The sequence below is a fragment of the Ranitomeya variabilis genome, chromosome 3, assembly GCF_051348905.1.
Source record: "Ranitomeya variabilis isolate aRanVar5 chromosome 3, aRanVar5.hap1, whole genome shotgun sequence".
Lineage (NCBI taxonomy): Eukaryota > Metazoa > Chordata > Amphibia > Anura > Dendrobatidae > Ranitomeya > Ranitomeya variabilis.
In genome coordinates this window covers 784,747,736-784,764,230 of record NC_135234.1, presented here as the reverse complement: position 1 = coordinate 784,764,230, position 16,495 = coordinate 784,747,736, and the positions used below count along the sequence as shown (strand labels likewise).

At 57.8% G+C, this 16,495-nt stretch overlaps 1 protein-coding gene across 1 annotated transcript in view; it reads left to right on the top strand.

Annotated features, from left to right (window-relative positions):
* Positions 1 to 5,042: 5,042 nt before the first annotated feature.
* Positions 5,043 to 16,495, top strand: part of TPP1 (tripeptidyl peptidase 1) — a 56,589-nt gene continuing 45,136 nt past the window's right edge. Inside the window, exons 1-3 of the mRNA XM_077299001.1 lie at positions 5,043 to 5,161; positions 10,653 to 10,733; positions 14,995 to 15,134. Coding sequence (XP_077155116.1) covers positions 5,100 to 5,161; positions 10,653 to 10,733; positions 14,995 to 15,134 — 283 coding nt within the window. The 5' untranslated portion in view covers positions 5,043 to 5,099. The remainder of the gene's footprint in view (positions 5,162 to 10,652; positions 10,734 to 14,994; positions 15,135 to 16,495) is intronic.

The following is a 16,495-nucleotide window of genomic DNA, read 5'->3' as shown; positions in this document are numbered from 1 at the left end:
GGAGCTGCTTGAGAAGTTAGCTGGCACAAAATACCTGACAATAATGGATCTGAGTCGCGGATACTGGCAGATTCCCCTGAGCCCCGAGGCACAGGAGAAGTCCGCCTTTATCACACCCTTTGGACTGTATGAGTCCACGGTCATGCCCTTCGGCATGAAGAATGCCCCTGCCACTTTCCAGCGGATGGTCAATCTCCTGCTTCAGGGACTGGAGAAGTACGCAGTGGCGTACTTGGATGACATTGCCATCTTCAGTCCCTCCTGGGGGGAACACCTGCAGCATCTCGAGGAGGTGCTCAGGCGAATTCACCGAGCAGGACTGACTGTCAAGCCGGGAAAGTGCCAGATGGGCATGAGGGAGGTCCACTACCTGGGGCACCGGGTAGGCAGAGGCACCCTGAAACCGGAGCCTGAGAAAGTGGGCGCGATCGTGAACTGGCCCACTCCTGGGACCAAGAAACAGGTGATGTCCTTCCTGGGCACTGCAGGGTACTATAGGCGCTTTGTGCAGCACTATAGTAGCCTGGCAAAACCTTTGACGGACCTCACCAGGTAGAAGCTACCCCACATCGTCAACTGGACAGATGGCTGTGAGGGGGCCTTCCAGGCGTTGAAAACAGCACTGTGCAACGCCCCTGTGTTGAAAGCAGTCGACAGCAGTCGACCGTTCTTGGTACAGACCGACGCCAGCGAGTTTGGCCTTGGTGCTGTGCTCAGCCAGGTTGACTCGGAGGACCAAGAGCACCCCGTGTTGTACCTGAGCCGGAAACTTTTGCCGAGGGAAGTGGCCTACTCCACCATCGAGAAGGAGTGCCTGGCCATAGTCTCGGCCCTGCAGCGCTTGCAGCCCTACTTGTACGATCGCACCTTCACTGTGGTGACCGACCACGACCCTCTGCGCTGGCTAAGCACCATGTGTGGAACCAATGGCAGGTTGCTACGCTGGAGCCTTGCCCTTCAGCAATTTGACTTCACCATTAAACACAAAGCGGGCAAAGAGCATAGGAATGCAGATGGACTCTCCCGCCAGGGTGAACCCACGGAGGTGCGCATGGAGGCATACCGAGAGGTTCTGCCGCCGTAGCGCACGCTAAAAGGGGGAGGTGTCACGATATGGTATGAAATATCATAAGTTAGTTTCCTTGCTAGCATGCGGGGGCTAAACCCCCCCTCTCTCTGGTTCTCTTTGCTTCCCTGTGAGTCTCTGAATCTAAGGCAGTAGGGGGTTTTATGGCCATGCCATAAATTCCAGGCTCTGAAGGAAGTTACTCGCCCCCTCCCAACTGCTGTAGCTGGAACTGTTAGAGAAGATTCCGGAATCATGCAAGTCTTTGTTCCATTTTTGTAAGATATTAGGCAGACGATGTAAGATAGGAAAATGGTAGATATATCTTCTTATTCTCCATCGGTGGATCTACGCATCACTCTAGACACGGGCGTCTAACTCCATCGGGTGAAGAAGTAGGGATTGCTCTGTACATAATAGGACATATTTGATCTCATTAGAAAGCCCACGGTAATCTGAGATGAATGCTGGGTATGATATGATTCTGACATGTCCTGTAGCGAAGATACCAGCATTAGATATCTTTAGGGGACATTTAGTTACACTGAAGAAAGAGGCGGGCGATCTCAACACAGCCCTTTCTGTGAGGTCACAGGCTGTAGGTTATAAAGTTGCTGGCAGGCTTCCAGGGGGGAGTTGTGAGTTTTTACCTGAAGCGACCGGACTGCGAGTGCAAATGCACTGGGATAGATGGAAACTTCACTAGCCTGGTTGCCTGCAATGCTTTGAACAACTGTAAGTGTTATTTCTCATGTTATTTCCTGTTTTTTTTATAATTACCTTGTACATATTTGCAATTGTCTCACTTGTAACATCTTTGTTAAATATTTTGATAAAGCATTGCCTACATTTTGTGGGGTATATTATTTCATGCCAGTTCTTTCTCCCTGCTCTAAGAACGTACCCTAAGTCTCTTGAAGGGAAATTACGCTACTGTTTTGGGTTAGCTTCGGACCCGTTTAATCGAGGCTGGTGGCAGTGATACCGTACTGTGCAGGCCATTGGGGTGTTGTAGCGACTGCGGCTTGATAATTATTGTTCCTGCCTGAGTGGGAGTAGTTATACCGCCCTTGCTGCAGCGTGCCCAATAGCCAGTACATAGCAGGCAGCCTTTCTGGCAACTAATTACCCTAGATGCAGTACCTAATCTGACCTGGCAGTAAGGGGGGCACCAGAGAGCTGCAAGTGTTAAGTGGAACTGTAAGCGGGATACACAAATCCCTGCAGTCCGTGGTCTATTGAAGAGCAGTGGGATACCTAAAATAAGCCCCTGCTGTAAACAAGAGGTCAATAGCCTCGTGTGTGTTTTCATCACATTGTGGCAGTGGAGGGATAACTAAGATAAGCCCCCCTGCACATGTGATAGCCGTCTGTTGGTCTAAAGTCACCCCAATCCGTGACATATTGGTGGCAGTGGTCAGGAATCGCGGCTAAGGGATCGTGACAGTCACGGTGTGAATCGTGACAGGGGGATGTACCACTTATAGGGGGATCCATCACTTATAGGGGAATCATTATTTATAGGGGGATCCATCACTTATAGGGGAATCATTATTTATAGGGGGATCCATCACTTATAGGGGGATATACCATTTATAGGGGGATCCATCACTTATAGGGGGATGTACCACTTATAGGGGGATCCATCACTTATAGGGGGATGTACCACTTATAGGGGGATCCATCACTTATAGGGGGATCCATCACTTATAGGGGATGTACCACTTATAGGGGGATCCATCACTTAAAGGGGAATCATTATTTATAGGGGGATCCATCACTTATAGGGGGATATACCATTTATAGGGGGATCCATCACTTATAGGGGGATGTACCATTTATAGGGGGATCCATCACTTATAGGGGGATGTACCACTTATAGGGGGATCCATCACTTATAGGGGGATGTACCACTTATAGGGGGATCCATCACTTATAGGGGGATCCATCACTTATAGGGGATGTACCACTTATAGGGGGATCCATCACTTAAAGGGGAATCATTATTTATAGGGGGATCCATCACTTATAGGGGGATATACCATTTATAGGGGGATCCATCACTTATAGGGGGATGTACCATTTATAGGGGGATCCATCACTTATAGGGGGATGTACCACTTATAGGGGGATCCATCACTTATAGGGGGATGTACCACTTATAGGGGGATCCATCACTTATAGGGGGATCCATCACTTATAGGGGATGTACCACTTATAGGGGGATCCATCACTTAAAGGGGAATCATTATTTATAGGGGGATCCATCACTTATAGGGGGATATACCATTTATAGGGGGATCCATCACTTATAGGGGGATGTACCACTTATAGGGGGATCTGTTATGGTTTCCAATGGCAAGGAAACATCAGAAGCATAGAATAAACGGACAAGCTCTCGGGTGATGGAAACTAGAGCTGACCGCGATGCTAAACCTACACACCACACTAGAAGTAGCCAGGGGGCATTCCTGCGTTGTCTCTAGATGCCGCGCGCCAGCCGGAGAACTAACTACCCCTGGTAGAAGAAAACACAGTCCTGGCTTGCCTCCAGAGAATGTCCCCACAGGAGATAGCAGCCCCCCACATATAATAACGGTGAGAGCAGATGAAAGACACACGTAGTATGAAAGCAGATTTAGCACAGAGAGGCCCGCTAACTAAATAGCAGAAAGATACAACAGAGGACTTCGCGGTCAGCTGCAAAACCCTTCAAAACACCATCCTGAAATTACCTTAACTCATGTGACAACTCATGCCACTGGAGTGGTAATTTCAGCCCAACAAGAGCTTCCAGCTGCAGAGATTCACATAAGTGCAAACTGGACAAAACATACAAAAATAGACTTAAGGACTAAAGTGTCCAACTTAGCTGAGCAGAAAACTGGGAGCAGGAACATGCAACAGAATCACTCTGGATACATTGATGGCCAGCATTAGAATGACTGAGGAGCAAGGTTAAATAGGATACCCCCACATCCTGATAGGAACAGGTGAACTGAAGGCAAAGCTTGCAGGACACCAGTACCACAAGAGACCACCGGGGGAGCCCACGAACCGAATCACAACAGGGATCCATCACTTATAGGGGGATGTACCACTTATAGGGGGATGTACCACTTATAGGGGGATGTACCACTTATAGGGGGATCCATCACTTATAGGGGGATGTACCACTTATAGGGGGATCCATCACTTATAGGGGGATGTACCACTTATAGGGGGATGTACCACTTATAGGGGGATCCATCACTTATAGGGGGATGTACCACTTATAGGGGGATCCATCACTTATAGGGGGATGTACCACTTATAGGGGGATGTACCACTTATAGGGGGATGTACCACTTATAGGGGGATCCATCACTTATAGGGGGATGTACCACTTATAGGGGGATCCATCACTTATAGGGGGATGTACCACATATAGGGGGATCCATCACTTATAGGGGGATGTACCACTTATAGGGGGATCCATCACTTATAGGGGGATGTACCACTTATAGGGGGATCCATCACTTATAGGGGATGTACCACTTATAGGGGGATCCATCACTTATAGGGGGATGTACCACTTATAGGGGGATCCATCACTTATAGGGGGATGTACCACTTATAGGGGGATCCATCACTTATAGGGGGATGTACCACTTATAGGGGGATCTATCACTTATAGGGGATGTACCATTTATAGGGGGATGTACCATTTATAGGGGGATCTACCATTTATAGGGGGATGCACCATTTATAGGGGGATCTACCATTTATAGGGGGATCTACCATTTATAGGGGGATCTACCATTTATAGGGGGATGTACCATTTATAGGGGGATCCATCTTTACGTTTCGGGCCAGTAGTTGCAGACAGAGGAAGAAGCGGCGGTGATTTATCCCTGGCACGTTGGGGGTTAACATACGCACGAGCACTAGACACCACGTGGTCTCCGGCTATTAATATCCCATCACCTGCTAGCTGGGGGCGGGGCGCAATGTGACAGTCACATGATTCCACCCAGCAGGGAGGAGTCAGCGGATGACACGCCCCCGACAATGTGACACAGGGACAGTCACTGAGGGCAGCGACATGGAGCGGAGGTGAGAGGGACGGGGACCGGGGGAGGAGGAGAGCGAACACCGGGGGAGGAGGAGAGAGGGGACCGGGGGAGAGGGACGGGGACCGGGGGAGGAGGAGAGCGAACACCGGGGGAGGAGGAGAGAGGGGACCGGGGGAGAGGGACGGGGACCGGGGGAGGAGGAGAGCGAACACCGGGGGAGGAGGAGAGAGGGGACCGGGGGAGAGGGACGGGGACCGGGGGAGGAGGAGAGCGAACACCGGGGGAGGAGGAGAGAGGGGACCGGGGGAGAGGGACGGGGACCGGGGGAGGAGGAGAGCGAACACCGGGGGAGGAGGAGAGAGGGGACCGGGGGAGAGGGACGGGGACCGGGGGAGGGAGGAGAGAGGGGACCGGGGGAGGGAGGAGAGAGGGGACCGGGGGAGGAGGAGAGAGGGGACCGGGGGAGGGAGGAGAGAGGGGACCGGGGGAGGAGGAGAGAGGGGACCGGGGGAGAGGGACGGGGACCGGGGGAGGGAGGAGAGAGGGGACCGGGGGAGGGAGGAGAGAGGGGACCGGGGGAGAGGGACGGGGACCGGGGGAGGAGGAGAGAGGGGACCGGGGGAGGGAGGAGAGAGGGGACCGGGGGAGGGAGGAGAGAGGGGACCGGGGGAGGAGGAGAGCGAAACCGGGGGAGGAGGAGAGCGAACACCGGGGGAGGAGGAGAGAGGGGACCGGGGGAGAGGGACGGGGACCGGGGGAGGAGGAGAGCGAACACCGGGGGAGGAGGAGAGAGGGGACCGGGGGAGAGGGATGGGGACCAGGGGAGGGAGGAGAGAGGGGACCGGGGGAGGGAGGAGAGAGGGGACCGGGGGAGGAGGAGAGAGGGGACCGGGGGAGAGGGACGGGGACCGGGGGAGGAGGAGAGCGAACACCGGGGGAGGAGGAGAGAGGGGACCGGGGGAGAGGGACGGGGACCGGGGGAGGAAGGAGAGAGGGGACCGGGGGAGGAGGAGAGAGGGGACCGGGGGAGGGAGGAGAGAGGGGACCGGGGGAGGAGGAGAGAGGGGACCGGGGGAGAGGGACGGGGACCGGGGGAGGAGGAGAGCGGGGACCGGGGGAGAGGGACGGGGACCGGGGGAGGAGGAGAGAGGGGTAGGGGGACCGGGGGAGGAGGAGGGCGGGGAGAGGGACGGGGACCGGGGGAGGAGGAGAGCGAACACCGGGGGAGGAGGAGAGAGGGGACCAGGAGAGAGGGACGGGGACCGGGGGAGGAGGAGAGTGGGGAAGATGGACGGGGACCGGGGGAGGAGGAGAGCGGGGACCGGGGAAGAGGGACGGGGACCGGGGGAGGAGGAGAGCGGGGAAGAGGGACGGGGACCGGAGGAGGAGGAGAGCGGGGAAGAGGGACAGGGACCGGGGGAGAGGGACGGGGACCGGGGGAGGAGGAGAGCGAACACCGGGGGAGGAGGAGAGAGGGGACCGGGGGAGAGGGACGGGGACCGGGAGAGGAGGAGAGCGGGGAAGAGGGGCGGGGACCGGGGGAGGAGGAGAGCGGGGAAGAGGGACGGGGACCGGGGGAGGAGGAGAGAGGGGAAGAGGGATGGGGACCGGGGGAGGAGGAGAGCGGGGACCGGGGGAGAGGGACGGGGACCGGGGGAGGAGGAGAGCGGGGAAGAGGGACAGGGACCGGGGGAGAGAGACCGGGACCGGGGGAGGAGGAGAGAGGGGACCGGGGGAGAGGCACGGGGACCGGGGGAGGAGGAGAGCGAACACCGGGGGAGGAGGAGAGCGGGGACCGGGGAAGAGGGACGGGGACCGGGGGAGGAGGAGAGTGGGGAAGAGGGACGGGGACCGGAGGAGGAGGAGAGCGGGGAAGAGGGACAGGGACCGGGGGAGAGGGACGGGGACCGGGGGAGGAGGAGAGCGAACACCGGGGGAGGAGGAGAGAGGGGACCGGGGGAGAGGGACGGGGACCGGGAGAGGAGGAGAGCGGGGAAGAGGGGCGGGGACCGGGGGAGGAGGAGAGCGGGGAAGAGGGACGGGGACCGGGGGAGGAGGAGAGAGGGGAAGAGGGATGGGGACCGGGGGAGGAGGAGAGCGGGGACCGGGGGAGAGGGACGGGGACCGGGGGAGGAGGAGAGCGGGGAAGAGGGACAGGGACCGGGGGAGAGAGACCGGGACCGGGGGAGGAGGAGAGAGGGGACCGGGGGAGAGGCACGGGGACCGGGGGAGGAGGAGAGCGAACACCGGGGGAGGAGGAGAGCGGGGACCGGGGAAGAGGGACGGGGACCGGGGGAGGAGGAGAGCGGGGAAGAGGGACGGGGACCGGGGGAGGAGGAGACCGGGGAAGAGGGACGGGGACCGGGGGAGGAGGAGAGCGGACACCGGGGGAGGAGGAGAGAGGGGACCGGGGGAGGAGGAGAGCGGGGAAGAGGGACAGGGACCGGGGGAGGAGGAGAGCGGGGACCAGGGAAGAGGGACGGGGACCGGGGGAGGAGGAGAGCGGGGAAGAGAGACGGGAACCGGGGGAGGAGGAAAGCGAACACCGGGGGAGGAGGAGAGAGGGGACCGGGGGAGGAGGAGAGCGAACACCAGGGGAGGAGGAGAGAGGGGACCGGGGGAGAGGGACGGGGACCGGGGGAGGAGGAGAGCGGGGAAGAGGGACGGGGACCGGGGGAGAGGGACGGGGCCCGGGGGAGGATGAGAGCGAACACCGGGGGAGGAGGAGAGCGGGGACCGGGGGAGGAGGAGAGCAGGGACCGGGGAAGAGGGACGGGGACCGGGGGAGGAGGAGAGCGGGGACCGGGGAAGAGGGACGGGGACCGGGGGAGGAGGAGAGCGGTGAAGAGGGACGGGGACCGGGGGAGGAGGAGAGCGGGGACCGGGGAAGAGGGACGGGGACCGGGGGAGGAGGAGAGCGGGGAAGAGGGACGGGGACCGGGGGAGAGAGACGGGGACCGGGGGAGGAGGAAAGCGAACACCGGGGGAGGAGGAGAGAGGGGACCGGGGGAGAGGCACGGGGACCGGGGGAGGAGGAGAGCGAACACCGGGGGAGGAGGAGAGAGGGGACCGAGGGAGGAGGAGAGCGGGGAAGAGGGACGGGGACCGGGGGAGTAGGAGACCGGGGACTGGGGAAGAAGGACGGGGACCGGGGGAGGAGGAGAGCGGGGAAGAGGGACCGGGGGAGAGGGACGGGGACCGGGGGAGGAGGAGAGCGGGGATGAGGGACGGGGACCGGGGGAGAGAGACGGGGACCGGGGGAGGAGGAGAGCGAACACCGGGGGAGGAGGAGAGAGGGGACCGGGGGAGGAGGGGACCGGGGAAGAGGGACGGGGAGAGGGACGGGGACCGGGGGAGGAGGAGAGCGGGGACCGGGGGAGAGGGACGGGGACCGGGGAAGAGGGACGGGGACCGGGGGAGGAGGAGAGCGGGGAAGAGGGACGGGGACCGGGGGAGGAGGAGAGCGGGGACCAGGGAAGAGGGACGGGGACCGGGGGAGGAGGAGAGCGGACACTGGGGGAGGAGGAGAGAGGGGACCGGGGGAGAGGGACGGGGACCGGGGGAGGAGGAGAGCGGGGAAGAGGGACGGGGATTGGGGGAGGAGGAGAGCGGGGACCGGGGAAGAGGGACGGAGAGCGGGGGAACGGTGAAGAGGGACGGGGACCGGGGGAGGAGAGCGGGGACCGGGGAAGAGGGACGGGGACTGGGGGAGGAGGAGAGCGGGGAAGAGGGACGGGGACCGGGGGGGAGAGGGACGGGGACCGGGGGAGGAGGAGAGCGAACACCGGGGGAGGAGGAGAGAGGGGACCGGGGGAGGAGGAGAGCGGGGACCGGGGTTGGAGGAGAGCGGGGAAGAGGGACGGGGACCGGGGGAGGAGGAGAGCGGGGACCGGGGAAGAGGGACGGGGACCGGGGGAGGAGGAGAGCGGTGAAGAGAGACGGGGACCGGGGGAGGAGGAGAGCGGGGACCGGGGAAGAGGGACGGGGACCGGGGGAGGAGGAGAGCGGGGAAGAGGGACGGGGACCGGGGGAGAGAGACGGGGACCGGGGGAGGAGGAAAGCGAACACCGGGGGAGGAGGAGAGAGGGGACCGGGGGAGAGGCACGGGGACCGGGGGAGGAGGAGAGCGAACACTGGGGGAGGAGGAGAGAGGGGACCGGGGGAGGAGGAGAGCGGGGAAGAGGGACGGGGACCGGGGGAGTAGGAGACCGGGGACTGGGGAAGAAGGACGGGGACCGGGGGAGGAGGAAAGCGGGGAAGAGGGACGGGGACCGGGGGAGAGGGACGGGGACCGGGGGAGGAGGAGAGCGGGGACCGGGGGAGGAGGAGAGTGGGGACCGGGGAAGAGGGACGGGGACCGGGGGAGGAGGAGAGCGGGGATGAGGGACGGGGACCGGGGGAGAGAGACGGGGACCGGGGGAGGAGGAGAGCGAACACCGGGGGAGGAGGAGAGAGGGGACCGGGGGAGAGGGGCGGGGACCGGGGGAGGAGGAGGGCGGGGAAGAGGGACGGGGAGAGGGACGGGGACCGGGGGAGGAGGAGAGCGGGGACCGGGGAAGAGGGACGGGGAGGAGGAGAGCGGGGAAGAGGGACGGGGACCGGGGGAGGAGGAGAGCAGGGACCGGGGAAGAGGGACGGGGACCGGGGGAGGAGGAGAGAGGGGACTGGGGAGGAGGAGAGAGGGGACCGGGGGAGGAGGAGAGCGGGGAAGAGGGACGGGGACCGGGGGAGGAGGAGAGCGGGGACCGGGGAAGAGGGACGGGGACCGGGGGAGGAGGAGAGCGGGGACCGGGGAAGAGGGACGGGGGGAGGAGGAGAGCGGGGAAGAGGGACGGGGACCGGGGGAGGAGAAGAGCGGGGACCGGGGGAGAGAGGAGAGCGGGGATCGGGGGAAAGTGTGGACCGGGGGAGAGAGGAGTGCGGAGACCGGGGGAGGGGGAGAGCAGAGTTTAGTGTGGACCGGGCGAGAGGGAGTGTGGACCGGGCGAGGAAGAATGCGAGGGACTGGGGGAGTGAGGAAAGTGGGGATCGGAGGAGATTGGGGAAGGAGGAGAGCGGAGAGTCTGGACAGGGGGGGAGAGAGGAGAGTGGTGATCGGAGGAGAGCTGGGAAGGAGGAGGGAGTTGAATGGGGACTGGGGGAGGAGGATGGAGGTGAGCGGGGGAACGGGAAGGGAGGACAGCAGGGGCTGGGGGAGGGAGGAGATCGGGTGAAGAGGAGGGAGGACAGCGGGGACCGGGGGATGGGGAGAGCTGGCACTGGGGGAGGGAGAGTGTGGGCCGGGGGAGGGAGGAGAGCCGGGACCGGGGGAGGAGAGCCGGGACCAGGGGAGGATGAGGGAGGACAGCGGGAACTGGGGGAGGGAGGAGACCGGGGGAGGAGGAGGGAGGACAGCAGGGACTGGGGGAGGGAGGAGAGTTGGGACTGGGGGAGGAGGTTGGAGGAGAGCGGGACCAGGGGAGGGGGAGGAGGATGTGTGACCCCCGGTATCGGTGTCCTGGAGATGTTCTCAGCCTGTGTCTCCTCCGCAGATTTTGCTTCTTCGTTCTCCTCTGCATCCAACTGAAGATCAGCGACTGCAGGGTCTTCCCGGAGCCGGACCAGAGTCTGAGGTCAGTGCCCCCACAGGGTCCGCTCCGATACTGGGGGACATGAGGCCGATATCAGCACATAATAGTATATTATATATACAGCCAGGACTATCCTGCAGGAGATACACGTCCTCTACACCCGGCTATCCTCCAGATATCAGCAGATAATAGTATATTATATACACAGCCAGGACTATCCTGCAGGAGATACACGTCCTCTACACCCGGCTATCCTCCAGATATCAGCAGATAATAGTATATTATATACACAGCCAGGACTATCCTGCAGGAGATACACGTCCTCTACACCCGGCTATCCTCCAGATATCAGCACATAATAGTATATTATATACACAGCCAGGACTATCCTGCAGGAGATACACGTCCTCTACACCCGGCTATCCTCCAGATATCAGCACATAATAGTATATTATATACACAGCCAGGACTATCCTGCAGGAGATACACGTCCTCTACACCCGGCTATCCTCCAGATATCAGCACATAATAGTATATTATATACACAGCCAGGACTATCCTGCAGGAGATACACGTCCTCTACACCCGGCTATCCTCCAGATATCAGCACATAATAGTATATTATATATACAGCCAGGACTATCCTGCAGGAGATACACGTCCTCTACACCCGGCTATCCTCCAGATATCAGCACATAATAGTATATTATATACACAGCCAGGACTATCCTGCAGGAGATACACGTCCTCTACACCCGGCTATCCTCCAGATATCAGCACATAATAGTATATTATATATACAGCCAGGACTATCCTGCAGCAGATACATGTCCTGTACACCCAGCTATCCTCCAGATATCAGCACATAATAGTATATTATATATACAGCCAGGACTATTCTGCAGGAGATACACGTCCTCTACACCCGGCTATCCTCCAGATATCAGCACATAATAGTATATTATATATACAGCCAGGACTATCCTGCAGGAGATACACGTCCTCTACACCCGGCTATCCTCCAGATATCAGCACATAATAGTATATTATATATACAGCCAGGACTATCCTGCAGGAGATACACGTCCTGTACACCCGGCTATCCTCCAGATATCAGCAGATAATAGTATATTATATACACAGCCAGGACTATCCTGCAGGAGATCCACGTCCTCTACACCCGGCTATCCTCCAGATATCAGCACATAATAGTATATTATATACACAGCCAGGACTATCCTGCAGGAGATACACGTCCTGTACACCCGGCTATCCTCCAGATATCAGCACATAATAGTAATAGTATATTATATACACAGCCAGGACTATCCTGCAGCAGATACATGTCCTGTACACCCGGCTATCCTCCAGATATCAGCACATAATAGTATATTATATACACAGCCAGGACTATCCTGCAGGAGATACACGTCCTCTACACCCGGCTATCCTCCAGATATCAGCACATAATAGTATATTATATACACAGCCAGGACTATCCTGCAGGAGATCCACGTCCTCTACACCCGGCTATCCTCCAGATATCAGCACATAATAGTATATTATATACACAGCCAGGACTATCCTGCAGGAGATACACGTCCTCTACACCCGGCTATCCTCCAGATATCAGCACATAATAGTATATTATATACACAGCCAGGACTATCCTGCAGGAGATACACGTCCTCTACACCCGGCTATCCTCCAGTTATCAGCAGATAATAGTATATTATATACACAGCCAGGACTATCCTGCAGGAGATCCACGTCCTCTACACCCGGCTATCCTCCAGATATCAGCACATAATAGTATATTATATACACAGCCAGGACTATCTTGCAGGAGATCCACGTCCTCTACACCCGGCTATCCTCCAGTTATCAGCAGATAATAGTATATTATATACACAGCCAGGACTATCCTGCAGGAGATACACGTCCTCTACACCCGGCTATCCTCCAGATATCAGCACATAATAGTATATTATATACACAGCCAGGACTATCCTGCAGGAGATCCACGTCCTCTACACCCGGCTATCCTCCAGATATCAGCACATAATAGTATATTATATACACAGCCAGGACTATCTTGCAGGAGATACACGTCCTCTACACCCGGCTATCCTCCAGATATCAGCACATAATAGTATATTGTATATACAGCCAGGACTATCCTGCAGGAGATCCACGTCCTCTACACCCGGCTATCCTCCAGTTATCAGCAGATAATAGTATATTATATACACAGCCAGGACTATCCTGCAGGAGATCCACGTCCTCTACACCCGGCTATCCTCCAGATATCAGCACATAATAGTATATTATATATACAGCCAGGACTATCCTGCAGGAGATACACGTCCTCTACACCCGGCTATCCTCCAGATATCAGCACATAATAGTATATTATATACACAGCCAGGACTGTCCTGCAGGAGATCCACGTCCTCTACACCCGGCTATCCTCCAGATATCAGCACATAATAGTATATTATATATACAGCCAGGACTATCCTGCAGGAGATACACGTCCTCTACACCCGGCTATCCTCCCGATATCAGCAGATAATAGTATATTATATACACAGCCAGGACTATCCTGCAGGAGATCCACGTCCTCTACACCCGGCTATCCTCCAGATATCAGCACATAATAGTATATTATATACACAGCCAGGACTATCCTGCAGGAGATACACGTCCTCTACACCCGGCTATCCTCCCGATATCAGCACATAATAGTATATTATATATACAGCCAGGACTATCCTGCAGGAGATACACGTCCTCTACACCCGGCTATCCTCCAGATATCAGCACATAATAGTATATTATATATACAGCCAGGACTATCCTGCAGGAGATACACGTCCTCTACTCCCAGTTATGCTCTTTCCTTTGGTCACTGCTGTCATTCTCTTCTCTTGGATCGGTCGGTGGACCCTCATCTTCAGCACTTTCTGGGCCTCCATTTAATGTTCAGCTTGTCTCCTTCCCTCTCGGCTTGAAATCCCAGCACAGACTGCCATTTCTATCCTGGCAGTGAGGTCGGAGCGCTTTGTGTGGTGGTGGAAAGATGCCGGCCCTTGTCAGGTGCCGCGGGGGATGCTGCAATCTGTCGTGTGGGTGTATGCAGCCTTTCATCGGCCCCTTTTGCGTGGGGTGGGTATGCCTCCCTCCACAGGCCCCTGTTGGATTTTGGGAGAAAACCTCCCTCCGCCGGCCCCTGACGGGTTATGCTTTTCTCTGCCTGCCCGTGGCCCGGGGGACTCCTCCCTCTGCCGGCCCCTGTGGGGTGGTTGGGGGACGCCTCCCTCCGCCGGCCCCTGCTGGGTTTTGGGAGTAAACCTCCCTCCCCCGGCCCCTGACTGGTTTTAGGGTTATGCCTCCCTCCGCCAGCCCGGGGGACTTCTCCCTCTGCTGGCCCCTGTCGTTGTGGGGGGGGACACCACCTTCTGCCGGCCCCTGTGGGTTGGCGGGGGGACGCCTCCCTTCGCCGGCCCCTTTTAATTTTGAGGCTATGCCTCCCACTGCCAACCCCTGTCGTGTGGCGGGGGGACGCCTCCTTCTGCCGGCCCCTGTCGTGTGGTGGGGGGACGCCTCCTTCTGCCGGCCCCTGTCGTGTGGCGGGGGGACGCCTCCTTCTGCCGGCCCCTGTCGTGTGGTGGGGGGACGCCTCCTTCTGCTGGCCCCTGTCGTGTGGTGGGGGGACGCCTCCTTCTGCCGGCCCCTGTCGTGTGGCGGGGGGACGCCTCCTTCTGCCGGCCCCTGTCGTGTGGCGGGGGGATGCCTCCTTCTGCCGGCCCCTGTCGTGTGGCGGGGGGACGCCTCCTTCTGCCGGCCCCTGTCGTGTGGCGGGGGGACGCCTCCTTCTGCCAGCCCCTGTCGTGTGGCGGGGGGACGCCTCCTTCTGCCGGCCCCTGTCGTGTGGCGGGGGGACGCCTCCTTCTGCCGGCCCCTGTCGTGTGGCGGGGGGGACGCCTCCTTCTGCCGGCCCCTGTCGTGTGGCGGGGGGACGCCTCCTTCTGCCGGCCCCTGTCGTGTGGCGGGGGGACGCCTCCTTCTGCCGGCCCCTGTCGTGTGGCGGGGGGGACGCCTCCTTCTGCCGGCCCCTGTCGTGTGGCGGGGGGGACGCCTCCTTCTGCCGGCCCCTGTCGTGTGGCGGGGGGACGCCTCCTTCTGCCGGCCCCTGTCGTGTGGCGGGTTGCCGGCCTCCCTCGTGCAGCCATACTGCTTAGATAATGATTTTCCTATCTGCCTGTAGGCTGAGGGGTGATAATCTGCGTCTTCTCTCCAGCGTTCCCCAGGGTTGGCTTCCTGCAGAGCGTCTCTCCTACAATGACCCGGTCGTGCTGACCTTTGCTCTGAAGCAGCAGAATGTGGAGAAGTTGGAAGCGCTGGTGAGACGGGTGTCCGACCCCGACGCCCCAGATTATGGTAAATGTTTAATTTCTGTGTTACCGGCTGTGGTCACGTAAGATCGGCCGCGGTGTGTCCCAGAGACCAATCATGGCAAACGAAATCTGTCCACGAGGAGCAATGTGCTCCATCATTAATGCAGCGGGGGCCTGTGACATGTGGATATGTATGTGACTGAACACATGGCCATTACCGGTGTCATACACGGCATCGTTTCCTTCTTATACACTCTCCACAGTCCGGAATCTGAGCCTCGTGCAGAAATCCCAGCACCCCCGACCTCGGCTACTGTCACTGAGGTCATTAATGGTCGTCTAAGGAAGGATTGGCCGCTCAGTATACAAATCGTCCGGATCCGCTGCCGGTAGCTCCTGTGTAATTACCGACCAATGACATCCCCGACAGAGACAAGTCTGGAGACACTGCCGGCAGCTCCTGTGTGATCACCGAGAGAGAATGTTTTAAGGCATTTATATTACTAAGATGACTATGCCTACAATTCTGGAGTGCCCATATGATGATGTCAGGTGTTTGGAAGCTTCTGTATTTTAAGACACACCTGAAACACACTGCTTCTTTATGTAGCATCATGGGAAAGTCTCAAGAAATCAGCCAAGATATCAGGCAGAGAATTGTGGACTTGCACAAGTCTGGCTCATCCTCGTGTACAATTTCAAAATACCTGAAGGTGCCTCGTTCATCTGTGCAAACAATTATACACAAGTACAAACAAGATGGGAATGTCCAGCCATCATACCGCTCAGGAAGAAGATGGGTTCTGTGTCCCAGAGATGAACGTGTTTTTGTCAGACATGTGCATATCAACCCAAGGACAAAAGCAAAAAGACTGTGTGAAGATGATGGCGGAAGATGGTAAGATTGTATCACTATCCACAGTGAATTGAGTACTGTATCAACATGGGCTGAAAGGCCACTCTGCCAGGAAGAAGCCAAAATAAACATTAGAAAGCCAGATTAATATTTGCAAATGCACACGGGAACAAAGTTCTTAATTTTTAGAGACGTCCTGTGGTCTGAGGAAACTAACATTGAACTTTTTGGGCATAATGACCATCATTACGTATGGAGGAAAAAGGGAGAAGCTTGGGAGCCTAAGAACACCATCCCCACTGTGAAACATGGGGGAGGCAGTGTCATTTTATGAGGTTGTTTTGCTGCAGGAGGGACTGGTGCACATCACAAAATAGATGGCATCATGAGAAAAGAAGATTATGTGGCAATACTGAAGCAACATCTCAAGACATCAGCCAGGAAGTTACAGCTTGGGCGGAAATGGGTCCAAATGGACAATGACCCGAAGCACACTGCCAAAATGGTGAAAAGTTGCTTCAGTATAACTAAGTCTGTGTTTTGTAGCG